General features: G+C 47.3%; 1 protein-coding gene across 1 annotated transcript in view; it reads left to right on the top strand.

Moving 5' to 3' along the window:
* The first annotated feature begins 1,362 nt into the window (after positions 1-1,362).
* Positions 1,363-23,669, top strand: part of fstl4 (follistatin-like 4) — a 128,065-nt gene continuing 105,758 nt past the window's right edge. Inside the window, exons 1-3 of the mRNA XM_076032115.1 lie at positions 1,363-1,773; positions 15,970-16,129; positions 20,339-20,372. Coding sequence (XP_075888230.1) covers positions 15,980-16,129; positions 20,339-20,372 — 184 coding nt within the window. The 5' untranslated portion in view covers positions 1,363-1,773; positions 15,970-15,979. The remainder of the gene's footprint in view (positions 1,774-15,969; positions 16,130-20,338; positions 20,373-23,669) is intronic.

The raw sequence follows: 23,669 nt of genomic DNA, 5'->3' as shown, positions 1-23,669 counted from the left end.
CGTGATAAATGTTACATCGGGCCATGAATGTTTTAGTGCCACATGCAATTTTGATGGGGACGCCACCGTTCTCATGTCTTTTTGGGAGGCGGAATGTCGGCCTAATTGTGCCGTTCCAACTTATCCCCCTCCCCGTTTTAATACGGAGGATAAAGAGACGGAGTGCCAGTGTGTGTGGAAGGCTGCCGTCACTGGAATGTTTGTATACTTCCAATAAGTGCAACAAATGAGCTGTTCCATTAACTGTGCTAGTGTGTGCTTCGCCTTATACCGCCATACTGTATTTTTGAGGTTTTTCTACACCGTGTCTCTCCTACTGCTGTCCAGTAGGGCTGTTTTGGGGCTGTATTGTGAATAACAATGATAAAGTTGCACATGTTTGAAACCTGAATCTAGTGACAGCGTGCTGTATATCTTGTACAATGGTGTAGTTTGACCGGCTTGTCTCGTCTAATTGGCCAGCGGTGATGACCACTTGGTCACCAGGGGCTGAAGGCAGACTGAAGTTGGTCTGGATTTTCAATAGATGTTAGTGTAGAATGGAAGCGGTGAACAACTGTTGACCCCCAAGACTAGGTATCGACGCTCAAGAAATTGAATCAGAAAAAGTTCAAAAGCTCAATGTGACTTTAATTCAAGTTAAGAATTAAAGTCATGATGCAAATGTATCTGGGAACAAAAGGCATTCTGGGAACATTCCCAAATCAAAACCAGTTGAATCCAGTTCAAGTGCTACATATAAAAAAAACAAAACAAACAAACAATCAAAAACTACTACTACTTCAGGTATGAGTTAGAGCTAAACAAAGTCTAAAGACACTCAGCAGTACTTGTTAGTTTATTTTTATTTTACATTTTAGTATATTTCTTTGCATTGTTTTAAATTTTTTCAAGTTTGAAGAACATAAACACGTTTAGAGTGTGCACTCCACGTTTGTGGGTTTATTTCTACACATATAGGAGAGGAGGGTTTATCATGCAATATGCAATTTCCTTCCATACACACATTTTTTTTTTGTCATTTTAATGTAGAAATCATGCATACCACAACCCAAAAACTCAAACTTCATTCACTCAATCAAAACAAATTCATCCTATAGAGAGAGAGAGGTGAACAAACTACAAAAACACATCTCACTGTTCCGATTATTTCATGTAGCAGCCGGGAGGGGTCCACATGTCCCTCAACACACACACACACACACGCACACGCACACACGCACGCACACACGCACACACACACACACACACACACACACCTGAGCAGGCACGTGCTCATCAACGCCCAGGTGTCGCTTTCCTGCGCGATGAATCTGCAGATGCACCTCCACCCCCTCCCACTCCCCCGCCCTCCCGCCGCCGCATTCGGCGCGTAGCGGCTGACGTCAGGAGCGGAGCGGCGCGAGAGGAGTTGAAATAGGGCAGAGCAGCAGCGCGAGCGCCGAGAGGAGAGCAGCAGCGCGAGGAGCCGCAGGACGATGGCACAGCGCTGCTGAAGGCTCGGGACGCGCTGATAGCCCGCCGACACCAGCTGCACCTCATCAAGAGCAGGGGAAGAGGAAGAGGAAGAGGAAGAGGAAGCTGCAGCGCGCTGTCCGCCCGCCCGCCGTTCAGCCGAAGCCCTACCGAGCGAGGCGGGGACGAGTGGAACTAACGAAGCGTAGTTTGGACGCGTCGCTGTCAGGAAAAAAGGGACACATTTTATATCATTGTAGTTATTTCTTTGCTCCAGTCTCCTTCATCTCGCTGCCCGCTCGCCTCGGAACACCACAGGTAAGAAGCCGAGCCCTCCTGCAGCCCACCGGCTGCGTTTTAATGTTTTTTTTTTGTGTGGCAAGTTTTCGGGGGCTGTTCCGGAGGTGTGTAGCCGCGTTTGGAACCGTGTGCGAGGAAGAGGAGGAGGAGGAGGAGGAGGAGGAGGGCAGGGGGGCTTTAATTTTAAATTAGTTTGAGAGTAGCTGAGGAGAAGCCGCATCAATAATGGAGAGGGCACCGCTGCCAACCATGGGCGGGCATATATGTAGCGTGCAGACCCATATAGCGGCAGGTAGGCGGGGCGCCGTCAGTGGCGTCCCGTGGCAGTGTTGATGTCCACTGTCTGCCGCCGCGTCGCCGCCTCCTCCACCTCCTCCTCCTCCTCCTCCGGCTTCCGCCGCGCGGCGCGTCATTAATCATTCAGATGGGAGCAGATGCCGCGCGCCGAATCTGGCCGAATCTCACTACATACCTACGTTTTTTTTGAGGAGAACATCCAGGCAGAGGACTTGGTCCAGAGAACCCGTACTGAGCCCCCCCCCCGACACACACACACACACACACACACACACACACACACACACACACACACACACACACACACTGCCCTCCCTCCCACCTTCATGACTCCCCAAACACCCTGGATCAGAGTGTCATCAGCTTCCTGGCAATAATGAGGGGAGAAGATCCCTCAGATCCCTCAGCCTGCTGAGATGTTCTTGTGTGATGGTGAACGGGCTGCTTCAGTGCTGCTCCAACCACCTTCCTTCTCATCCACCTCCTACCCCACTTCCACCATACCTCTAGGGAGATTCCTATCAGTATCCCCAGAGAGCCTCGGTGAAGTCCGGCCAGCCGAGTGGGAGGACGAGGATGTTTGCGGAACTGCTGGAGCTCTCCGAGGTGCTGAAGCGGCCGCCACCTCGCTGAGCTCCTGCGCCTGTCGCAGCCTTCCCACATTCCTCCTGGGGTTAGTTGTACCCCCCCCCCCCCCCCCCCACTCCCCCTCCACACACACACACACACACACACACACACACACACACCGACTTAACCTGGAAGTGCATGCAGAGGCAACATCCAGAGACAGAATTGCGGCCATCCATCACCACTGCTATCTGAGAGGAGGAGGAGGAAGAAGAAGAAGAAGAAGAAGGAGAAGAAGAAGCCCCCTCCCCCCGCCACCCCCGTGCAAACTCTGGGCAGAGCGCAGCGCACATACTGGGCACCTGATCGATATCTCGTACTCACTTCCTGAATGAGAATATTAATTGGCAGCTTTGCTTGTAGCAATTTGCAGCGGCGGCGGCGTGTGCGTTGAGGTTTGGACGGCGGCCTAATCGTCGAGGCAAACAAGCCGCCGTGTGGACGGCAAAGGCGACGATATCGCCTGGCCGGCAGAGAGGGAACATTTTTCAGTCCATTGATTTATTTTAATTCTCTCTGGCGTCAGCTGTCGTGGGTTGTTGTGTTTTGTTTTTTTGTTTTCGCTCGGCGGCTGTGAAATCAGCAAAGCTGCGAACAAACAAGTGGTGGCAGAATGTCCACTTTGCATCATGGCCAGGCGGCAGTTTTTAGATGTGATCCATCAGGAGAGCCAGTTTTGTCGGGGAACACAAAGAGAAGTCAGGCCATCAAGTGTCGGGAGCTAGCTATAAGGTCGCAGCCAGGTGGCAGGAGGTGGCGCTGGAGACGGCGTGGTTGAGGCTTCTTGTGGACTCGGCTCCTAACTTATTAGCTGCCATCACGGCGTTCCGGCAGATTACAGGTGCTGGTTGAGCCTCGGAGTCGCCGCTAATAGCGGGATGACTCACACTCGCAGGTTGACACGGAGCACGCAGCAGCACCGCAGCCTTGCTGAGGTTGTTGTTGTTGTTGTTGTTCCTGCTGTGTTGCGCAAATATACACACACACACACACACCACACACTCACGGATGCGTGTGCATGCACGGTTTCCATTGCAGATGTGTGCTAAACGTAAGTGACATCTTTGAAATGTCACAAAAACACATTTGCGAAGTGACTCCAAGTTCCACTGAGTGAAGACGTGCAAACAAAGAGAAAAAATACAGTTGTTGCAAGAACCGTCATGGTTGATGCTCTGAGTCTCAGTTTATCCGCACTTGTTCTGTGCTCCTGGGCCTGTCGGTCCTGAGATGCTGCTTTTTTAGATCCCAATATTTTTTTTATCTTGACAGCTGCATCTTGTTTCTGGTGATTTCTTTGACAATCTGATTTTTAAAAACATCTCCAGCTTCTTCTCCACCCACCAACACCGCGCAGTGTTAACTGAACTTTGTGTGCACGATGTGATCTGTTCAATGCAGAAAAGTGTTGCCGCTGCAGGTTATTTTTTCTCCTGAAAAGTCGGCTTCTATTCGCAATTTTTATTTTGTCCAATTTCAAGATTGATGGAAAGGCGCCTGCTTATGTTGCTAATTTTTCTGTTATGTGAGCAGCTGGTACACTGTTCACATGCAGTCGCTTTGCTGATGTTATCGCCCCAGCAGTGCATTTAGTCGTGTCCCCAGAGCTGACTTTATTATGTATTTTTTTGAGTGACTCTGGCAATGCAAAATTAAGGTTGCGTACAGCTGCACACTCTGTGCATAAAGCAACCAAAAAAAAAAAAAAACTCAACATATGCGCACACATTGACATTATGATCTCCTGGCTTGGTTTAAGGTTCACTACACACAGATTTAAGGAGCGTGACTGAAAGTGAACTCTTCACTGAGCCTCCCAAAGCATCAAAATTCAGAGTCTGATCCCAGTGTTTGCTTCTGCAGTAATTCTGCCGAGTGAGCGCTTGTTAAGGCGAGCGGCTGGATGATGGTTCACGCTAATTTAAAAATGAAAATTGAAAGAAAACAAAATTATTGCAGTTTTGCATTGAATGTAGGGGCTGAACACTGACAAGAGGGAAGCAAAGAAGAATGAAGTGAACGCAAAACTAGAGCAAGCGCAGCCTGAATAGGATATCTTCTTGTAAATAAGCAACTGCTGGAGGAAACAGTCCATGCAAACAAAGAAATTGTGCTAATGATTTTTTTTTTTTTTTTAATATATATTACATTTCTGTATTAACAGTCCGCCAGGTTCATGGAAACCTGCCTTGGCTTAAGAGTTCAGCTATTTTAACAGAAAACAAATAAAGTCGATTTTTTTTTGACATTTGGCTTGATGTCTAACAGCCGTTGTTGTAAAAATTGTTGCACAACATTATTTTTTTCCTCCTTTGGCTTCCTCTACAGAGATCAGACTTGACCCTGGACGCGCTGTGTCGATGCTGCAGGCTCAAAACAATGAGCCCTGGAAAGAAAGGGGGAAAAAAAAAAATCTATACACGCCTCCGCAGAATAAATTAAAAATGTTCATTTTAATTACGAAGCCCCGCTTGTGAACGCATAAATTCCTTGGCAGCGGGGTCGTCCGAACCCCCGTGCAGCGCTTGTCTAATCAGTTGCAGGGTTTGTTTCCTCACAGCAGAGCCGCTATTCCCTCCTGAGGTCAACCAAACACACTTCTCCACCCACTTTTATTTTTTTTAAAATAAAAGAATGCCTTGTGACTTTGATTTGTTCGACTCTGCTAATTCACCTACCACACCCCCCGTTAAATACAATGAGCCACTCTCCATAGATGCAGCGGCGATGAGCGGAGCCGTGCACGGACCCTTGCATTTGTATTTTCATTAGACATGGGAATCACATTGATCAGAAATAGAAGGAAAATGATCCCGACTGGGTAATGATAGATATGTATTTTGGATGTGGTTCTTGGGTCACCTCTCGTGTCTGTGGGAAACAGCAGTTTGAGGATTAAAAGTCTCAGTAGGACGCTTGGCATTTAAGAAATAAATAAAAGTGGAAAAGTCAGGCAGTATTGAAGAAAGAGATTTAACACCCCACACTGCTCTTTCATACGTATCCAAGAGAGGATTTTGACTGAATTCTATTTGGCTCCTGTTGCTACTTTCTCTTTAATCCTGGTGACAAATAATAAACAAATAAATAAATATTCCCCATACGTGTGTACCTACGTTACCTCAACACATATTACAGATGGCAAGTTGCGTGCTTGGCTTCAGAGTCGCACATTCCCACTGTTGCGGTGCCACCGAAGATTAGCTTTTGAAACTAAACTGATCAAAGTCTTTCTCGTGGGTTTACAGCGACACACACACACACACACACACACACACACACACACACACACACACACACACACACCATGTCTGGAAAAGTGCAATGTGAATATATTAACATTAGCGTCGGAATGACATTTATGCCCATTGGACGCATTTGCTTACACCTTGGGAGTTGGATTTTTTGCAGTTTGTGACTTCAGAAACAAGCCAAAGTTTAGGTGGGAAAATGGGAGGAACTGATGTTGACGTAATTGCGAGTTTACAACTCAAATAGGGCTTCTTTTCAACATGGAGGGAAAAGGAAAAACAAAAAAGATTGCGCTGTTAATGAAGTACTTCCTCAGTTTTTTGTGCCAATGAAGAAAGAAAGCCGCACCAAGGTTGTTGTGCAATGTCTTCAACAAGACATTGAAGAATGTCCTGCTTTTGACGCAGTAGCCCTAAATTCTGACATATGAGGTCATTTGAGTGTCAATGAAACTGAGATGCGCAGCCGTTTAGCGTGACGGTTGTGGGTTAGATTCCCAGGCCACTGCGCTGCTCCACCGATCAAATCCTTGAATTCTTTTAATTAAATTTGACTCTTTTCTTTTTTCAAAACAGTGATTTTTCTTTAGCATCGCACTTTACATGGTTGGTGGTACAATTGTATGCGCTGTCGTCGCACGGCAGGAAGGTTGTGAGTTTGGTTCCCAGGCACCAGGGCCTTTTTCTCCAGCAGTAGTCAACTCTGAGTTATTCACGCTTCGCTTAGAGCGATGCAATAGGCTCCACAACGGCTGAGTACAGGAGAACCTGTGATAGAGGATGGATGGACGGATGGATGGTGATTGGGCAGATGGGTGGATGGATGGTTGGATGGATAAATGGATGGACCTCAGGAGCACCTGCCCAGTTAGATTCCGTGCCCGTTCCATTGCAGCGACACCTCGTCTCCACGGGTTCCGCCAAATGCGGGCGCCGCGGTTCACTTGAAATTCAGATCACTGATGTTGAACTTTTGAAAAGTGACCTTTACCGCCGCATCCCATATGAACACAGCGGCTGAGCTGGGGTGCATCAGTAGCACGGCGCCCTGAGTAAATAGGCTGCCGGCTGCCCCCCCTTCCGATGCGGAGGAGACTGACGAAAGAGTCGGCAGAGGGGGAGAAATTCAAAGAGGGGTTGGCGAAAGGTCGCCTGGAATAACTGTTTTCTCCGCTGCATTTAGTCGGCCGTATGCCGCCACCGCTGCAGTCGCCCCTGCCTCACTTCACCGCCTAAAAACGTCTCCAAATGTTGCTTCTTCCTGTTGTCCAGGGTTCTCTTCTGCTCTCTTCTTTTCCTTCAAGTCTCCTTTGGAAATGTCAGTGTGATTCACTGCCGGGCATCATCTAAACTCTTTTCATGTTTATTTCATTTCATTTTCAAATCATTTTTTTCACTTGACTTCATGATTTGATAGACAACATAATATCTAAATCATTGACCAAAAAAGAATGTTGGCAGAAGCCTGAGGCTCATAGAAAATATATATATATGTAGACTTAGAATATCTACAGAAAAAATAGAAATGTCAATACATTTCAGACCTTTTAGGGGCAGCATGCAGCATCAACCAGAACAGTTTAGCTTTCTGTGGTACTTCATTGAATCTGTAGCACAAATTTGATTTTAATTGCTGATTTAAAAAAAAAAAAACCTCAATGCTGCTCACAGCAGGATGCCCGGCTCACATGATGCTGAGTCATGAGTCCTCAGAGTCTCTCAAGTTTTTCAACCAGATGTTACAGGAATCTTCTAATTTGCAAAAAACGATGAAGTGAAACTCTGCCGGATGAGGATGACGAACCACCCGCGGTCCAGATCCTGGTGCTGCCTCCGCCACCGCCGACACTCCAAGGACTCAGGCTCCGAGGAGACTCGGAGTTTGGGGAGTGAGGCGGCGCCGAGGCGGGACGAGCATTTCGGGAGCCAATGTTTGGCTTAAATCCGCTGCTTCTTGATGAGTCGCAGCCGCCAAGCGCGGCGGGATTCAAAAAACGCACTTCTACTTCGAAGTTCTGCCGGTGCCCGACTCGGAGTCCAAATTTTCCTCCCCGACAAAATGCCCCTGGAGAGCTGCTACACTCCACGTCCAAGTTCTTCCTCTTTGCTGCTGTTTGCAGTGTTTCAACGGCGCTCTATAATTAGCATCTGTCCTCTTCCTCCTCCTCCTCCTTGCAGCCAGCCAGACGGCCTCGCTCACAGCGCCACTCCACACTTTTCCCGAGTTCTCTCTCTCTCTCTCTCTCTTTTTGAGCTGTGTCATAAAGCCTGAGGGCGATTTTTCAGGATGTAACGATTTCCTGTTTTGCGGCATCTCTTCAGCCGCGGCGGACAAGGCGGAGACGGGACGGGGGGGCTTTTCACTGCCGCCGGTGGCGGCCGATCTGCTCATTGACGCTGGCCGGGGGAAGAGCCAATAGTATTGTTGTGTAGCAGAGGTGAAACAAAAGGAGGGAAGACAATGAGTGTGACACAGCGAGGCAGAAACAGAGAGTGTGTCAGACGGTAATTAATTCTGGCCTATTGTTCAGGAAGCCTGGTTTCATGGGTGGGAAATATACCCTTTCCAAGGTCCTTTTCTGTTTTCTTTTGAAGGGCAGAAACGTTTTTCCTCTCCGCCGTCCTAAAGGCCGCATGTGCACGTCACCGAGGCGTTGGCGACAGCGCCTTCCTCCGCTGTGTGTTTGTCACACGGGTTTAATTGATTTGTCGTTGCCGTCTTGCGGTTTTTTCTCCTCCTCCGGTTTGAAAGACTTTTCTCCTGTTTTAGCAGAGGAGCGCCGCGGCGTTTCGCACGATGTCAACAAATTAGACACACCTCATATTGCACGTGACTTTTTAGGCTTCTAGCTCGTTCCGCCTTCGGTGTTTACAGCACATCTGCTCTGTAAAAATCACTTATTAATAGTCCACTGCTGCTGCTGCTGTCCTGACAAGCAAGCGTTTTGCAACCAAAAAAACATAAAAGTCTCTAGTCTCTCAGATTGTAAAACAAATGATTCATATACATCTTTAGACATTGTTGCACCAATATTATTCAGAAATAATTTCTGAATTCACTGCTGCTAACGATTTCCAGACTTGTGGGGGTTCAGGTTTGTTGCTGCTGCTGTCAACCTGCCCGCCGCCGCTTTGTTTTGCCGTACGTGCAGCGCACAGCTACTAGAAAATGATACTGCATTGCGCCACAAAAGCAGCACCATCGGGTCCTTGTTTAGATGTTTGCAATTCTTATCATGTCACCAAAAACAGGTCACTTTCACAGAGAGACAGATGGAAGGCTGTACAGTTTGGAATCGTCCCGTTCCTCCGTCGCCACCCAGTGATCTTCAGTATCGAGATCTTCTCCGAGGCGGATCTGAACTCGTCCCGGTGAAGTCTGTTTCTCCACCAGACTTGCAGGTTCGCGGCTCGTCAGATCTCAGCGGTCTTGCCGTCAACCGCCAGAGCTTATGAGCCGTTTACATTCCGGTGAATGACAGTTCATAACCTTATCTTTTCTAGGTCACCGCTGCCGTATAAATCCACTCTGGGGAAACACCAGCGCGGCAGCGTCCTGAGATTTATGAGATCTCTTGTCATATTAAAAAAAAAAAAAAAATGTATGTTTAAAATTTAAGGAAGGAAGAAAGGAGGGAGGGAGGGAGGGAGGGTCCTGTTCACCTGAAGTGTCTGCAAGATAATAACGGCCAGACTGTGATTCTGAATTTCTCTGCATGGCTGACAGTTAGATTGACAACCCCGGTCCCCTTGGTATCAGCCCCCCCGCCTCCATCCCCACCACGCCGGAATGATAATGAAATGTATACCAATGAGTTGCAGCCGCCGCAGCATCCAGCCGTCGTGACAACATTTGTGGGCAAAGGCGATTTCCCCCCGGCGGGCTCCATTTCATGCTGTCTGAGGCCGGGGCAGTTTGAAACCTGAGTGCATGCAGAAAGGCCCCGCTGACGGCGCGATGATGGCAGAGATTTTGTTGAAGAGGAGCGTGTTTTTTTTTTTTTTTTTTTTTTCCAGTCGAGGCAGACACTCAAAGTGAGAGAGCGTTTGAGTGGTTGCAGCCAAATGGGCCGTGCATGTGCTGTTTGGGGAAGGGTGACAGCCGCGTTTAGAAATCATCGATGAGCCATGACTTGGAGCTGGCTAAGCCAGAGAGGGGTGTTTTTTTTTTTTTTTTTTTTTTTTTTAAACATACCTCACAGTGAAGCAACTTGCTGGGCGAGTGACTGATTGTTGTGCTGCAACCACATGTGTCACTTGTAACCGTGACGGGAAAACCTCACTGGGACGGACAGCGGGAATGGACAGCGGTGTCTGACTGGCCAAATTTGTCTCTGCGCTCAGCTTTCAGGCATTTTTTTTCCTACCAAGCTGCCGATAGAGGAAGGGAGGTTCGGTGTAATTACCGCAGGTCAAGATTACTATTATCTATTATACTCATTCTGCCTGCTGAGCACCGAATGGCAAACGTGTCCACACACCCTTAATGTAGAGCCCTGACCTGCTCAAGGTTTCTGCCTTTTATATATATATATGTATGTATATATATATATATATGTATATATATATATATATATATATATATATATATAAGGCAGAAACCTTGAGCAGGTCAGGGCTCTACATTAAGGGTGTGTGGACACGTTTGCCATTCGGTGCTCAGCAGGCAGAATGAGGGACATTTCAGAGAGTGTGGTGAGTGTGGTGTGTAGTGAGGTTGATAATCTGCAAAGTCTTCATCAACTGGCTGTTTGTCACTGTGAACAACGTACAATGCTCCTTAAATGATCACATTGACATAATGTGTATTCATCGTGGAGGTGAGGACACGACTGCTGCTGCTCTCGGGCTCCGTTCAAAGGCGGAGGAAGCCACTCGCCCTCGGAGGGGAACCGGTTTAATCAATAGCTGATGTGATCAACACGGCGGCAGAAAAAGAAAACAGCAAGAATTCCAAATGAGAAGCAGCGTCTTTCACGAAAAAGCAGAAGGAAAGCGTTTGTCACTGTTACCGCTGTGTGTGTGTGTGTGTGTGTGTGTGTGTGTGTGTGTGTGTGTGTGTGTGTGTGTGTGTGTGTGTGTGTGTGTGTGTGTGTGTGTGTGTGTGTGTGTGTGTGTGTGTGTGAGAGACAGCAAGAGAGCATATGTGCGCTGTGTAAGATCCATACCTGATATTGCAGACACATATCACCATTAGCCACAGTCTGACAGCTTTGCTGTGTGTGTGTGTGTGTGTGTGTGTGTGTGTGTGTGTCGAGTAGAGGGAGCTGTCTTGCAGTTTTTCGTACTCAGGGGAGGAAGGAAACTGAATATAGTTACATAATAACGCAACTTTTATCTGTGACGGACTAACCTGCCTCGTGTCTCAGGGTCAAAACTGGTTCACAATAACGATGTTTCCTCAAATGGAACCGTTGAAGAGATTCTACAAAATGCTGGATGTATATTTGTGTGCAAGGATGAAAATGTTTTTCACTGTTCCTCCTACAAATATAGATTATTGCCCATATAAACTATTCATTTGTTTGGCACCTGCACTTCTGGAAATCAGCCCTTTATGATGTCACAAAGAGAGCTTGCGTAGCTCACCGATACCTCTCTCAGGTTAGTGACAACACCTTCCACCAGGTGTTTTGATGATGTTTTGTTGTACTCTCATGAGCGGAAGAGTTTCCCTAGGCATGAGGCATTAAACTGAGGGGCAGATCCTCAAAGAAGGGCACGCAGCGCTAAAATGCAGCGGGATTGCGCCACAGATGCGGGGATCCACAAAGGTTTTTGCGCTGATGACATGCAGGCGCAAACACGCCCATGAATGCGGCACCTGAAAACAGGTGCGAATGTCTGGCAACCTGAGAGCAGTTTGCTTTCCAAAGGTTGTTGGTGAGTGCATGTGTTTGACAGTGAAACTCTGCGAGGATAAAAAGCGCTCCTGTGCGCGCCTGGCATTACGACGCCTCCTCCGTCGACCAAGACTGCTGCCATAACGGAGAGAAAGTCAAGACGCAAGACGCGTTAGTCACCAACACCTGAGTACCATTTGTATTTCTCACAGCCGATCTAAAATATTGGCATACATACTGTAGTCTATGCCGATCTATATATAAGATTTGGGGGAGCCACATATATATCTCAGGCTTTTCAGAGAGGACAGTCTCACTCAGAAGCCAGAAACACTGTGACAGACAGAAGCTGCTCCTGGTTCTGGCCGGCGGTGTTTGCGTCTGTCAAACTGCGTGCGGACACGAGCGCAAAACTCTTCCTGGATCTGCCGCTGTTTGAATGAGGCATATTTGCGTAGAAGGGGGTGTCATTTTGCACGTAATGACTCATTTCAATACATTCAAATGAATCTGGCGCAGCCCTGCCGCTACCTGCGCCCTGCCGCTACCTGCGCCTCGCCGCATTGTGCGCCGATTTTCACGTTTGCGTCCCCTCTGTGGATCGGAATCACCGTTTTTGGCGCTGTTTACACGGATTTTCCGCAATCGCTTTGAGGATCTACCCCTGAGTGTTTTGCAGGAGGCTGTAAACAAAGGGCTAAGTATGCTAAGTTGGCTGCTCCATTTGATTCTTGGCTGAAAATCAAATCTATTGATGGGTGTAACCCAGGGCCTTTAAATATACCAATCCGTCCATTTGGCTCCTCAATGCTTTAATGCTTAAAACCCCTCTCGTCAGCTTCCTTCCTTCCTTCCTTCCTTCCTTCCTTCCTTTGCCATCCAGATGTTGCACCGCGCAGCGATCAGCGAGGCAGGTGAGATGTCAGCTCAGCCTGAATGCTTGCGTCTCTAAAACATGACAGCTTGAGCAGATGGTTCTTCGCTGTGCCTCAAAAAAAGAAAAGAAAAACAGCCATTCAGCCGACGGTTCCCTTCGGTGTTCTGGAAGCTCAAGGAGAAAAGAGTTTTTCAGAGAGCCAGAAGAACCCCCAGAGGAACTGGTACGTCGGATAGAGTCTGGCTTACCGCAGGCAGCACTGCTGCTGTAGAGAGGAAGTCGGAAAAGCCAGGAATAAATCATGGAACGTCGATAAAACAGGAGCGCCGAGTGCTCTCGGCACAAGGTGGGCCTTCTTTGGGGGTGTGGCTTGGGAAGTGATGATCCTTTTGGGGTTCCTATTATATTGATTGGCTTGATTTATTAAAGACTTTTCTACACACAATAAAATCCAGTCGCTCCCAGTTGTGTTTACTTGCAGTTCACCTGCTGACTTCTGGTTTGTTTTCTTCAGTCGTCGGATTGTTGCTCAAATTTTTGTCCGATCTATTGCTGCAGAAAACGCTGCAACTAGTTAACAACCACCCTGTCACACGAAAGTGCTAAAAATGCAACTCAGTGCTGCGATATGACTCGGCATTTCCCTGCTGCCTCCTGTTGTTTCCTCTAATCCCTCGACGAGAGCAAAGCTGCAGCGAGCGAAATGTTCCTCGGTTCTCCCACTCTGACTTATTTGTGTTAGTGATTTGCTGCGGTTCGAACCAACGCTGACCAAAATGTCAGTGCGAGGATGTGTTTTTATTTTTTGCTTTCAGAGCTCCCTGTGCCCCCAGTGCACAGTCCCAGGCCGGACCGGTTAGAACCAAACAAAAGAGCTTCTGGTTTGAAAGACTCTTATTCTTTGAGCTCTTTAACATGCCGCTCGGATATCAGCATCCTGGTGGACTTTCCTCCTTTCTCTTGATGAATTTCAAAACGGACCCTCTCTCTCTCTCTCTCTCTCTGTGTGCTTTGTCAATACATGCACATCAATGTGCGTGTTGCTGTGTGTGGGCCAGGGCCAGAGGGGGCTGCGGCAGCACATTAAGACAGTGACTGGCAGATCTCATTTGGTGTTTCATTTCACGAGGGGGGTGCTCTCGTATGTGAGGAGCCCCATTAGCTTCCAGCTAGCGGTGTGCCGCGCTAGTCCCGCTGAAATTACAGACCCAGCCGAGACGAGAGCACATGTGAAAATTTACTTTACGGTGCATATTTTTTTAAAGTAGAACTTAGTGAACGTTCCAAAAGCGGAGAATTAAAAAAAAAAAAAAAAAAAAAGACTTGGGTGAATTTTATTCGACTGTTGGCATTTTCAAGGAGGAAGACGACAGATTCGCAACACTGGCAGGTTCCCTTATGTTACAGCTACTTCCAACCATAGGCAGTGAGTCCATCCTAACCGGGACGCAGCAGACAGAGATTATTTTGATGCGTCGGACATATCCGTGGTGAAAAGAGCCCACAGAGGATGTTTGAAAAAGGGAGTCTGGTTGAACTCTTTCCACTGCCAGTCGGTGACGGCGTTGCACATCGAGAAGTTTCTATGTTGTTCTTTAATTGTTAGAAGTGTTCATCATCATCATCATCATCATCATCATCTCTTGTGAAGCAGCTTCATCCTCTGTGTCTTTTTTTTTTTTGTAGGCTTTTTTATTTTTTGAGAGCAAGTTGTTGCAGCAGTTTATGAAGCTCATATCTCCCGCCTCGTTCTTTCTTGGCTACTGAATCCACTGAAATTTTTAAGACTGATTTGAAAGGGCTGTCTAGCTGGAGTTGGCAAGATGCCGTGCGCGGTTACTGTTTATTACGCTGCACACATAAATCTACTCCCTTTCATTTATGTAATGAGAGTTTCGATCACAGGATGTGAAATGTACTGCGCGTGCAGCGTGGCCAATCGCTTCAGTCTCGAGCGCAGCCAGCGTCTGTGTCTCTCTTTAGCACTCTGTGATAATCGCATCAGCAGAGACGTGAAATGTGAGTCGCCTCTGCGCTGTAAACAAACCCGCTCACAGCTGGTTGCAGCTCACCGTTTGCCTTGTTCAGAAGACTTAAGCTCAGTGCGTCCTGCCGCTAAAACGCCAGCGGCGGTCGAGCAGAGAAGACCTGGCTGCAGCGCCGTGTTTCAGCCAGTAGGTGCAGGATTCAAGTGACCTGCTGGACGCCTGAGGCACTCATCAAAACAGCACTGCTCTTCTCCCGTCATCCTTTCTCCCTTTCATAGCTGAGCTTGATGACACACGTTGGCAGTGTGTGAGTGCGGGTCAAACACGTGCGTGAACACCCACATCAGCCGCTAAGGCCGGAAATAAATTTATGGGCATGGTAGAAAAAAATGTGTATTCATCTTCGGGGCACAATGTCAATTCCTCCAATTTGTGCTAGTTTGCCAGCACAACGTGGCTTCATTTAATTTGTTCTGTGTGTTTTGTGTTACAGTTTCCATTTGAAGGCAAAGCTGATTGTTGTAGGTGCACTGATATTATCTTTTTTTTTTTTGCACTCATTTGATTAAATTATTTGGACTCATTGAAGTCGCTGCGTTTGTTTCTTTTGATTCGACAGTTAATCAACATCTTATTGTTGTCTCTGTGTGAACGCCAGCCAGTTTCTGAAGCCCTTGTTACACAGATGCTAAACCTCCATTAGCGAGGGCTGTGATGTTTGCGTTAGCAGCCTCATTACTACTGAGACCGGGTATGTGCACTCGATTTTCATTTACCTGCTCATAATCAGAGCTCATTCTCATCCGCCTTCATGCAAACATGAATTTCTTCCAGATGCGCACGTGTGTCCTGCTAAATGTTAAATGTTCTAGTTTATTTTGCATCCTGGCCTCCAGCCAAGCAGTTTTGCACAATTAATTATCCAGAAAAGAAACACAGTGGATTTCCAGAAAACTTCTTGCCTTGGCCTCTGTTTGATACAGTTGACCTTCCAAAATTAGACAAAAACAGTGTTGCACAGGAAAAGACTGACACCATGTTGTAGGAAGAAAAGAGTGCGGCGATGTGCAGTGCATGTTTCTTGACAAGCTTGAGATGTGCTACTTTGCAGAAGCCTTGGAAAGCAAACTTTATTAGATACGGGACCTTTTAAATCAGTAACTTCTGTCTGTCAGTCAGTCAGCTATGTCTGTCATTGCTGGGTTTTTTTTAGCTTCTAGATCTTGAGTTTCCAGATATATTCCACAAGAGTGATACAAAAAGGTAAATGCGCATGACAACTTTTATAACCGCATTTTGCGTTGTGCTTTTGCTTTTTCTCCTGCCAGGTCGACACTCATGGGCAGCCTCGGCGTCTGGGTGCTGGCCATGGCCGCCCTGCTGGGGGCGTCGGCCTCCTTGTCGGCTGAGGGACACCGGAGCGGCAGGCGGAGCGACGTGGACGCGGCCGGTGTGCTGCACACTTCCTCGCTGGAGCCGCGCTCAACGGTGAGTGTTGGCGAAAAAAAACATACAGACAATGCGGAAGCATATAAATAAAGACTGTGCACGTGTGAATAGTGGAGCGAGAGGGTTAGCTGTAAAGCTACTAGCTAATAAACAATATAGGTTCTAGCATAGACGTGTCTTAACAGTCCAGTGTGTCAGATTTAGCAGAATGCCACGCTGAGAATGTATTAGGTGAGAGTTAGTCATCAGGGAGACTGACTCAGATGACTCAGACATACAATTTTCCATGGACAGCAACTCATTGACGCTGAAGTCCATAAAAAGAATTGTCACCATCAAACACACACGTAAATATGTAGACAGGAAGTGAAAGCCAAGCGTGCTGATCCGGTGACTAAGTTAAACAAAAGTACATCCAAAACCCCAAACATTTGGATGACAGAGGGTGCCAGCGAACGTTACAAAACCCGTCTAGCTAATTTAACAAGAGCAAGAGGAAAAAGGGAAAAAACAAACGCTGGAATGCGTCCGACTTTGGTTTAATTTGAGGTAAATGTATTGTTACTCAGACGGGTTTCCAGCGCTGTATCTTTTCCTTCTCTTTTGCCTCATTTTCATTGCCGTTAATTACACAGCTTGTTGGCGCGCTGATGGACTTCTTTGAGACGAGGCAAAGTTGCAACTATCGGGGAGTAACTGCTAAACGCTAACGGATAAACTCCTTTCTGCGAATGCTGATGGGTTCTGCGCTCCTTCCTCTACGTCCACCCGAATCATCCAATGTGTTAAAAATAAAGACCATCAAGATGCCAGTACGCCTCGCGTGCCGGGCCCCCGTTCAACAAAGCTCCATCCATCTATTTTCAATACCGGCTTTGTGCTGAATTCAAGGTTGCAGGAGTCTGCTGGAGCCCATCCCAGCTGTCATAGGTTGAAGGCAGGGTGACACCCTGGAGTTGCCAGTTCATTGCTGGGCCACATAGAAAGACACTAAGACACCTATGGACTATTCAGAGTTCCCAATTCATTTCACATGCGTGTTTTTGGACTGCGGGAGGAAGCCGGAGAACCCGGAGAGAACCCACGCAGACACAGGGAGAACATGCAAATTCCACACAGAAAGGCACCAGGCCTGGAATCGAACCCACAACCCTCTTGCTGTGAGGTGACAGTGCTAACCACTGCACCACCGTGTCACCAACAACAAAACTGGATTTGCGAAAATTAAAGTCAGGCGACAAATGCCAAGCGTCCCTCAAATTGTCCCTGCAGCTCCAACGGCTTTGCTCCCCCCCCAAAAAAAGTAAAATGTCAGAGCGAGAAATTTTAAGACTCTTTGCGTGGGCGCACAAATGGCACCGGAGTCGGAGGACGGAGTTCTCCCCCCCCACCCCCCCGTGCTCGTCTTTCTGCTGTTTTCTTCCCCTTAATGACGCTCGTGCATGTTTGCACACTTCGACTCCGTCGCCGTCATCCAGCCCAATAATGCAGGCATATGTCAGGATGCAGCAACATTAGACTTGGCTGCTGCTCCTGCTGCTGTTGTTCTTGTTTTTTTTATTGTTTGAATTCAAGTCACAGTGCCGTGATGATTAGAAAAACCAGAGCGTAAAGCCTTTTCTAGTATAGAGACGCCAATCTTGGCATCGCGTGCCGTGAAAAGGCGGCGCTGCTGCGGTTACAGTGTGTGCCTGCAGTGTGTGACCATGGCTAGGGGTCAACAAATGTTCCATCTCGCACAATAAAATGCCAACAATGGAAAAAAAAAAAAAAAAAAAGAAGTTTTACGCCCAACCAGATTTTATCACGAGCCAAAGAAATGAATGCAGATATTTTTTTATAGCGGCGATTGACAGAGGGACAGAACACGATTAGCATCGTATGAATATATATGTGGAGACCTTGGAGCCACGACGTTGTATTGAAAATGATCATTACAGTGTGTGTGCGGTGTATCTCTGGTCTGTCAGAACTCTGCAGAAAAACTACAGGCAAAATATACAAGCCATTGGCTGGATGCTGCAACACAGAATGGTGAAGCAGTGCAGGACTGGTCACATGATGTGATCGGGCACAAACCAAATACCAGATCTGGTTCATTTTTGAAAAAAAAGGAAAGAAACAAAAATATCAAATGTTTTAGATTAATTATAATTTAGGTCTTAGATTAGCCATAAAGCAGCGGATGCTTTGCTTTATTAGGCACCTGGTGCTAGTTAGGTGTGCCTAATGAAGTGGCCATTAAGTACAGCGCCTCGTGGTAACCCGTCATAAAATCTTGATCAGCAGCTCGGCCCTTCTTCTAGTGCTCTGGTTGGGGCAACGCTGACGTCCATCCAAGTTTGAAAGATGCTTTTCTTAAATCTCACAATCTTGTATGAATCCCTTAATCAGCGACAGACCTCGCTAGTCTCCGGCGGCCAGCCGCAGTCGTAGCTGTTGTAAAAGCTAACTAGGAATTAAACACAGAGGCTGAATGTCTGACGATCGATTAACATTTCTCTTTGACGGCATCAGCCGTTTTTATGAAGCTTACTTTGTCATCAAACTGTATATATATTTTTTTCGGAGCTGTGCAAATTGATGGACAAAAATGCAGGAAAAGCACCCCGCAGAGTCCTGTCACGGCGGGGAGGGGAGTATTTTTAGACAGAGGCACGTGGCCTTCCTCTCACCTCCATGCTTGGTTTCATCCTCTAATCAATTGATCAAACAGTGACACCCGAGATGATGGAAGGAGGCGCTGATGAGCGCGCTCAATTTTATTCCGCCATCACGAGCGGGCGCGTCCGCAATTAAGATGGACAGATGGCAGAAAGAGCATGGAGGAAGGAGGAGAAGGAGGAAGGAGGAGGTGGAGAAAGAGGAAGGAGGAGGAGGAAGAGGAGGAGGACAGCGGTGTCTGGAAGCTCTGAAAGTGCTGCGTTGTTTCAAGAGGTTCCCGGTCTCCCGGGACGCTGTGAGACGAGGCCTCGCAGATGCAGAGACGTGCGTTTTTTTTTTTTATCCCCGAGCTTCATTACCATTGACATCTAAACTAAGGGACAGGCATGCGAAATGTCACAACACTTTCCATCGCTGCCACGTCTTAAAAAAAATAAAACAGAGAAGGGGGGGTGTTGCATCGGGAGAAATAACAAAACAACCTGCGTCGCGTTCTATTTTTAAACTCTATGCAAACCTTTTTGTTATGCGTCTCGAGTGCATGTGACGAGAGCGTTAGCTTGACAGGCACGCGGCAGGATGCTAACATTTTGCGACAATAAAACACCCAAGGCAATTACCCTGGGAAAAACAATGTAAATTGGACAAGATTGTGCTTCATCCTTCAATTTTTGAGCACATCCCCAGTACAGTCATCTGTACCTGCAGACGAGTGACTTAAAACTGTGGCTTCGTTTTTCAAAGCTCTGATAAAGTGCAGTATGTCCTCCATCCTGTTTGTTTGCTAAAAATGCAACAACTTCTGGAAATCAGCCCTTTGTGATGTCACAAGTGACACTGACACCTCTCCCAGGCCAGTGACAATGATCCCAGCCGGGTGGTTGCGTTGTTATTCCGACCCATATTTATGAATTTAGGAACAAAACTGATGCTTTAATGCAAACAGAGGGCTAAATCAGTTTTTGGTGTCAGAAAATTGGTTGTGAGTTTGAGAGGAAAAAGGAACACAGAGTAGAATAAAAGATTAGAAACAGCCACTGTACGGAGTGTTTAAATGCACTGCATCGGTTCGCACATTTTTCAGCCTCAGCAGCAGCGTTGCCTCGCATATTTTCATTTTGCCTCTAATTACCCATCATCCACCGCCTTAAAAGGCAAATTGCCGCAGCTTGCCTCATCGCTTCCGACCGGCACAATCGCAGGACGCACACGTCCAGTGTGCGTCAAAGTGGCGTCGGTTTCCTGGAAACTGAATAATAACAAATAATGAATGTTTTTTTTTTCTCGAGCAGATGTGTTTCCTGTCAGCCGATGGGATTGATGGTTGGCTACGCCTCTGCAAAGCCCTGCCTCTCCGCCGTTTGCCGCTATATATAAATCCTCCCTCGCTCGCCCCCTCGCTCGCCCGTCTCTCTACTCCTGTCACTCCCTTTCCGTCTGTTAATTCGTAGTTTGTGCCGCTGCTTTGTGTGAGGAAGCTGCAGGAAGCGAAAGAAAAAAAAAAAAGGAGTGCAGCGTTGTGTGTTGTTGTCTCACTCCTCCGAGCCTGTAATAACCACTTGTGTGTGTGATCTGTGTTTGCAGGAGGGGAGGACGGCAGACGGCAACATCGATCAGTGTGAGTACGCACGCCGCCTTCAAACCAAACAGCATTTTTCAACACACGCCACGTCGCCAGGCGGCCGCTGCAGCGCGGCGTGATCTCTGTGTGTAGCGCCGTTTTGCCAGAGAGTCATTGAAATTCTGTTGTTTTCCCTGTGAAAAGAAAAACAAAACAAAACAAAACACAACAAAACAAAGTGGGGCCAGCTGGGAGGCCGGTGGTGGCGTTGAGAGCCAACCGTCACTGAGACCATTACTGGGCCGCACACCCAGGACTGCTTCTGGACACTGGGAGCCGGCACGTTTCTGTATTCCGCTGCACTTCCAACCATCTGAGAGGAGAGGAAGAAAAAAAAAAAACCTCCAGTGTGTTTATTAATAGAGCGGCACTCTGCGAGCGCTCTCCGTCCCAACCTGCTCCACTCAAGATAAAAAAGCGCCGCCGCGCCATAAATCACTCATTTGAAGCGAGGACGGCTGAAAAATGACTCAACCGTCAGAAATGATCAAGTCGTGTTTGGAGCCGTATGGATGTTTTCACACTTGCATTTTTTTTTTTTTTTTAGATGCAAAACTGAACCGACTGTTTACTTATTCCTCCATCTATTTTACCGTTTGCTCTCGCCACCGAGGTTTGCACGGACTGCGTTGTGTCATTTCACCTTTTGAAACTTTGTCGGTTTGCATTCTTCTCACGTCACCGCCAGAAACGCGGCGTCGGATGCGACACAATTGCTTTTCTGACATTTTTTTTCTCTCCTAAACCTGCTGTACCTTGTGCGATACAAAAAAAAAACACACCAAACACATTGTGATGGGAAAAGTCATCTTGATGTGTTTTCGCGACAACCGTTTTCATCGCACGCTCTGCTCTACCCTCACTGACTCGGCACGGCGGCGTGAGCTGGATGGAAATGAATGGAGATGGCTTTGCACCAAGAGAGGAAAATAAAAATGAACTATGGGCACGAAGCCTCGGTGGCTGGAATCATACTAGATCTGCAGTCGCATAACAAATAATAATAATATTGCAAATAATCAAGAAGGTGGTGTGAATGCATCTTGTCACGTCAAAAAATCCAAACCGTTGAAAGACGTGAGCGTAACTCTTAGAACTTCGGTGTCAGACAACCCGAGGCTTGTCAGCAGGGGGCGTGTTATATATTTTGATTTGAGCGCCTCTCCAACTAGCCGACTACACTTAGGCTGTGTCCGAAATCACCCTCCTGTTCCCTACTGCCTATAGGAGTTATACGTCGCCAACTCTATAGTACACTCATTAGCTAAATGAAAAAAAACAACAACCTGCATATAATAATGGTAAGCACCATCAGCTTCCCACATAAAAAAAAATGCTTGGCTTCTCTCACCTTTTCAGGATAAGCACAATGCATGATGGGATATATTGCCAGGCTAGTGACCATCAGTTGTACACCACTGTTGTACAGCAACGCATAGCCTAAAATAAACCAACAAAGAAGAAGGTGGATGAGGTCTCCAAGTTTGAGTGTGCAGGAAACTGTAGTTCACTGGCAAGCACAGGAGAGGTAGGGTGAGTGAATGAGTGTTGCAATCTAAAATCTGACCAGTAGACGGCAGTAGACGGCAGAATTTTACACACTGTACCTTTCATAAATGAAAATATGTATATTCACAGCTCTACACAACAACATGGTCACATGTTGAGCCTCCAGACTACATGGAGTCCATCACTGTTGGGTTTGAAGAATGCTGATACAACTTTTATACCTTATTACGATGTTGGATTTTTCACTGGTGTTAGTGTTTTGCTCTCCATTACCAATACGTTTCTTCTCACTGAGCAATATTGGTGAAAACGTATGCTGATACCTTATTACTGGTCATTGTCCCAGTGTTCCCAGCATTCCCGGTGGGACTGTTGCTTGATTTGGCCGGGGGTGCTGAGTTTACGAAGCTTCTCAGGCTTCTAGTCAGAGTTTTGTTGCCCTCACAGATTAATTTGGGCTGGAGCAGACCGGCTGTAGTGTGGCTCATTGAGGTTGTAATTGGTTTGGAATGAGACGGTGGGACAAGGTTGACTGGAAAGGGAGAAGGGGGGGAGATGGTGATGGCACAGACATCCGAGAGGCCGCTAGTCATCTCCTCTCCTGTTTGCTGAAAGAAGTTACTTCACTCCAGCTCCAGTCTTTTTTTTTTTTTTTCAGCTAGCGGTTCTGCCTGAAATGTCACATCGAATTTGTTTCACCGTCTTTATTTGCTCTGGTGCAAAGCAAATGTGTAAGACCTGGACTCGACCGCCGACTGATGTTTGAGGAGAAAGATTGAAAGATGCGAGGTGATACCAGCAGGCTGCAGGCCGCTCTTGCTGTCGTCCGCCTGCATCCATTCACATTTCCCCCAGTGTTAGAGATTCTGCTTCGGGAATAACTGAGTGTTTCCTTCTCCGCAAGGAATCACAGAATTCCTGCCTCTCCTGCCTCTCCTGCAGGAGCCGTGCTGCAGGATCAACACTCAGCACTTTGTAAAAGCTGCAGAAATTTGGCTGCATGTCTCTCACTCTCACAGCTGCACTTTTTAGTTTAGTTTACTCATTTTTTTCCTCAACAATGGTGTTGACTGTGTGGAGGAGACAGATGTGTAGTTGATAAGGTCTGAGGTGTCGCTGTGTGATGCATGGGAGACCTCCGGCGAGCGCCTCTCGCTGCGCTCGAGGTTGAGAGGCTAATCGTTAAATCCTTGAATCGCCAGGTGAGTCGTCGTTCTCACAATCGCAGCGCCGGCGGTTCGAATCCGAGCCGGCAGGGAGGATTTAGTCCGTAGGACGTCGACTTTGACACTTTCTGGCAGGATGCAATGTGTGGGGGAAAAAAAAAAAACAGCCTAAATTTTACCCCCAAACGTCTCAGACGTGTCATACTTCGATTTCATCAAAGCTGTGCAGCAATAAAGGGAACTGAGCTTGGAGTCTTAATCAAAACAGTAAAATAGAACAGATGTCAGGTTCCTCTTCGCAGACTTAAAAAAAAAAAAAAAATCATCTTTAAGAAAAATCAAGGTTTTATGAGACACTTGGACAGCCTTCGTTTCTGCGGTCCTGGAATTTACTCACCTGCAACTAGAATTTAAAAGTGAAACAGGAGACCAAAAGAAACTCATCGCGACAGCGGAAGCTCCTGGTTGAGCTCCTTGTCTGCAGATCCTGCTGAAGGGCTGAAGGAGGGCACGCTGTCTATCAAGGGACCTGGAGCCACAGACGCCGGGACTGCTGGAGTCCCACTGGCCGACCAGCAGCAGCAACAACAGCAGCAGCAGCAGCACACACACACACACA

The sequence above is a fragment of the Nelusetta ayraudi genome, unplaced genomic scaffold, assembly GCF_046127955.1.
Source record: "Nelusetta ayraudi isolate G7.1 ecotype Tasmania unplaced genomic scaffold, CSIRO-AGI_Nayr_v1 ptg000033l, whole genome shotgun sequence".
Taxonomy (NCBI): domain Eukaryota; kingdom Metazoa; phylum Chordata; class Actinopteri; order Tetraodontiformes; family Monacanthidae; genus Nelusetta; species Nelusetta ayraudi.
This window is presented reverse-complemented; position numbering and strand designations above follow the sequence as displayed.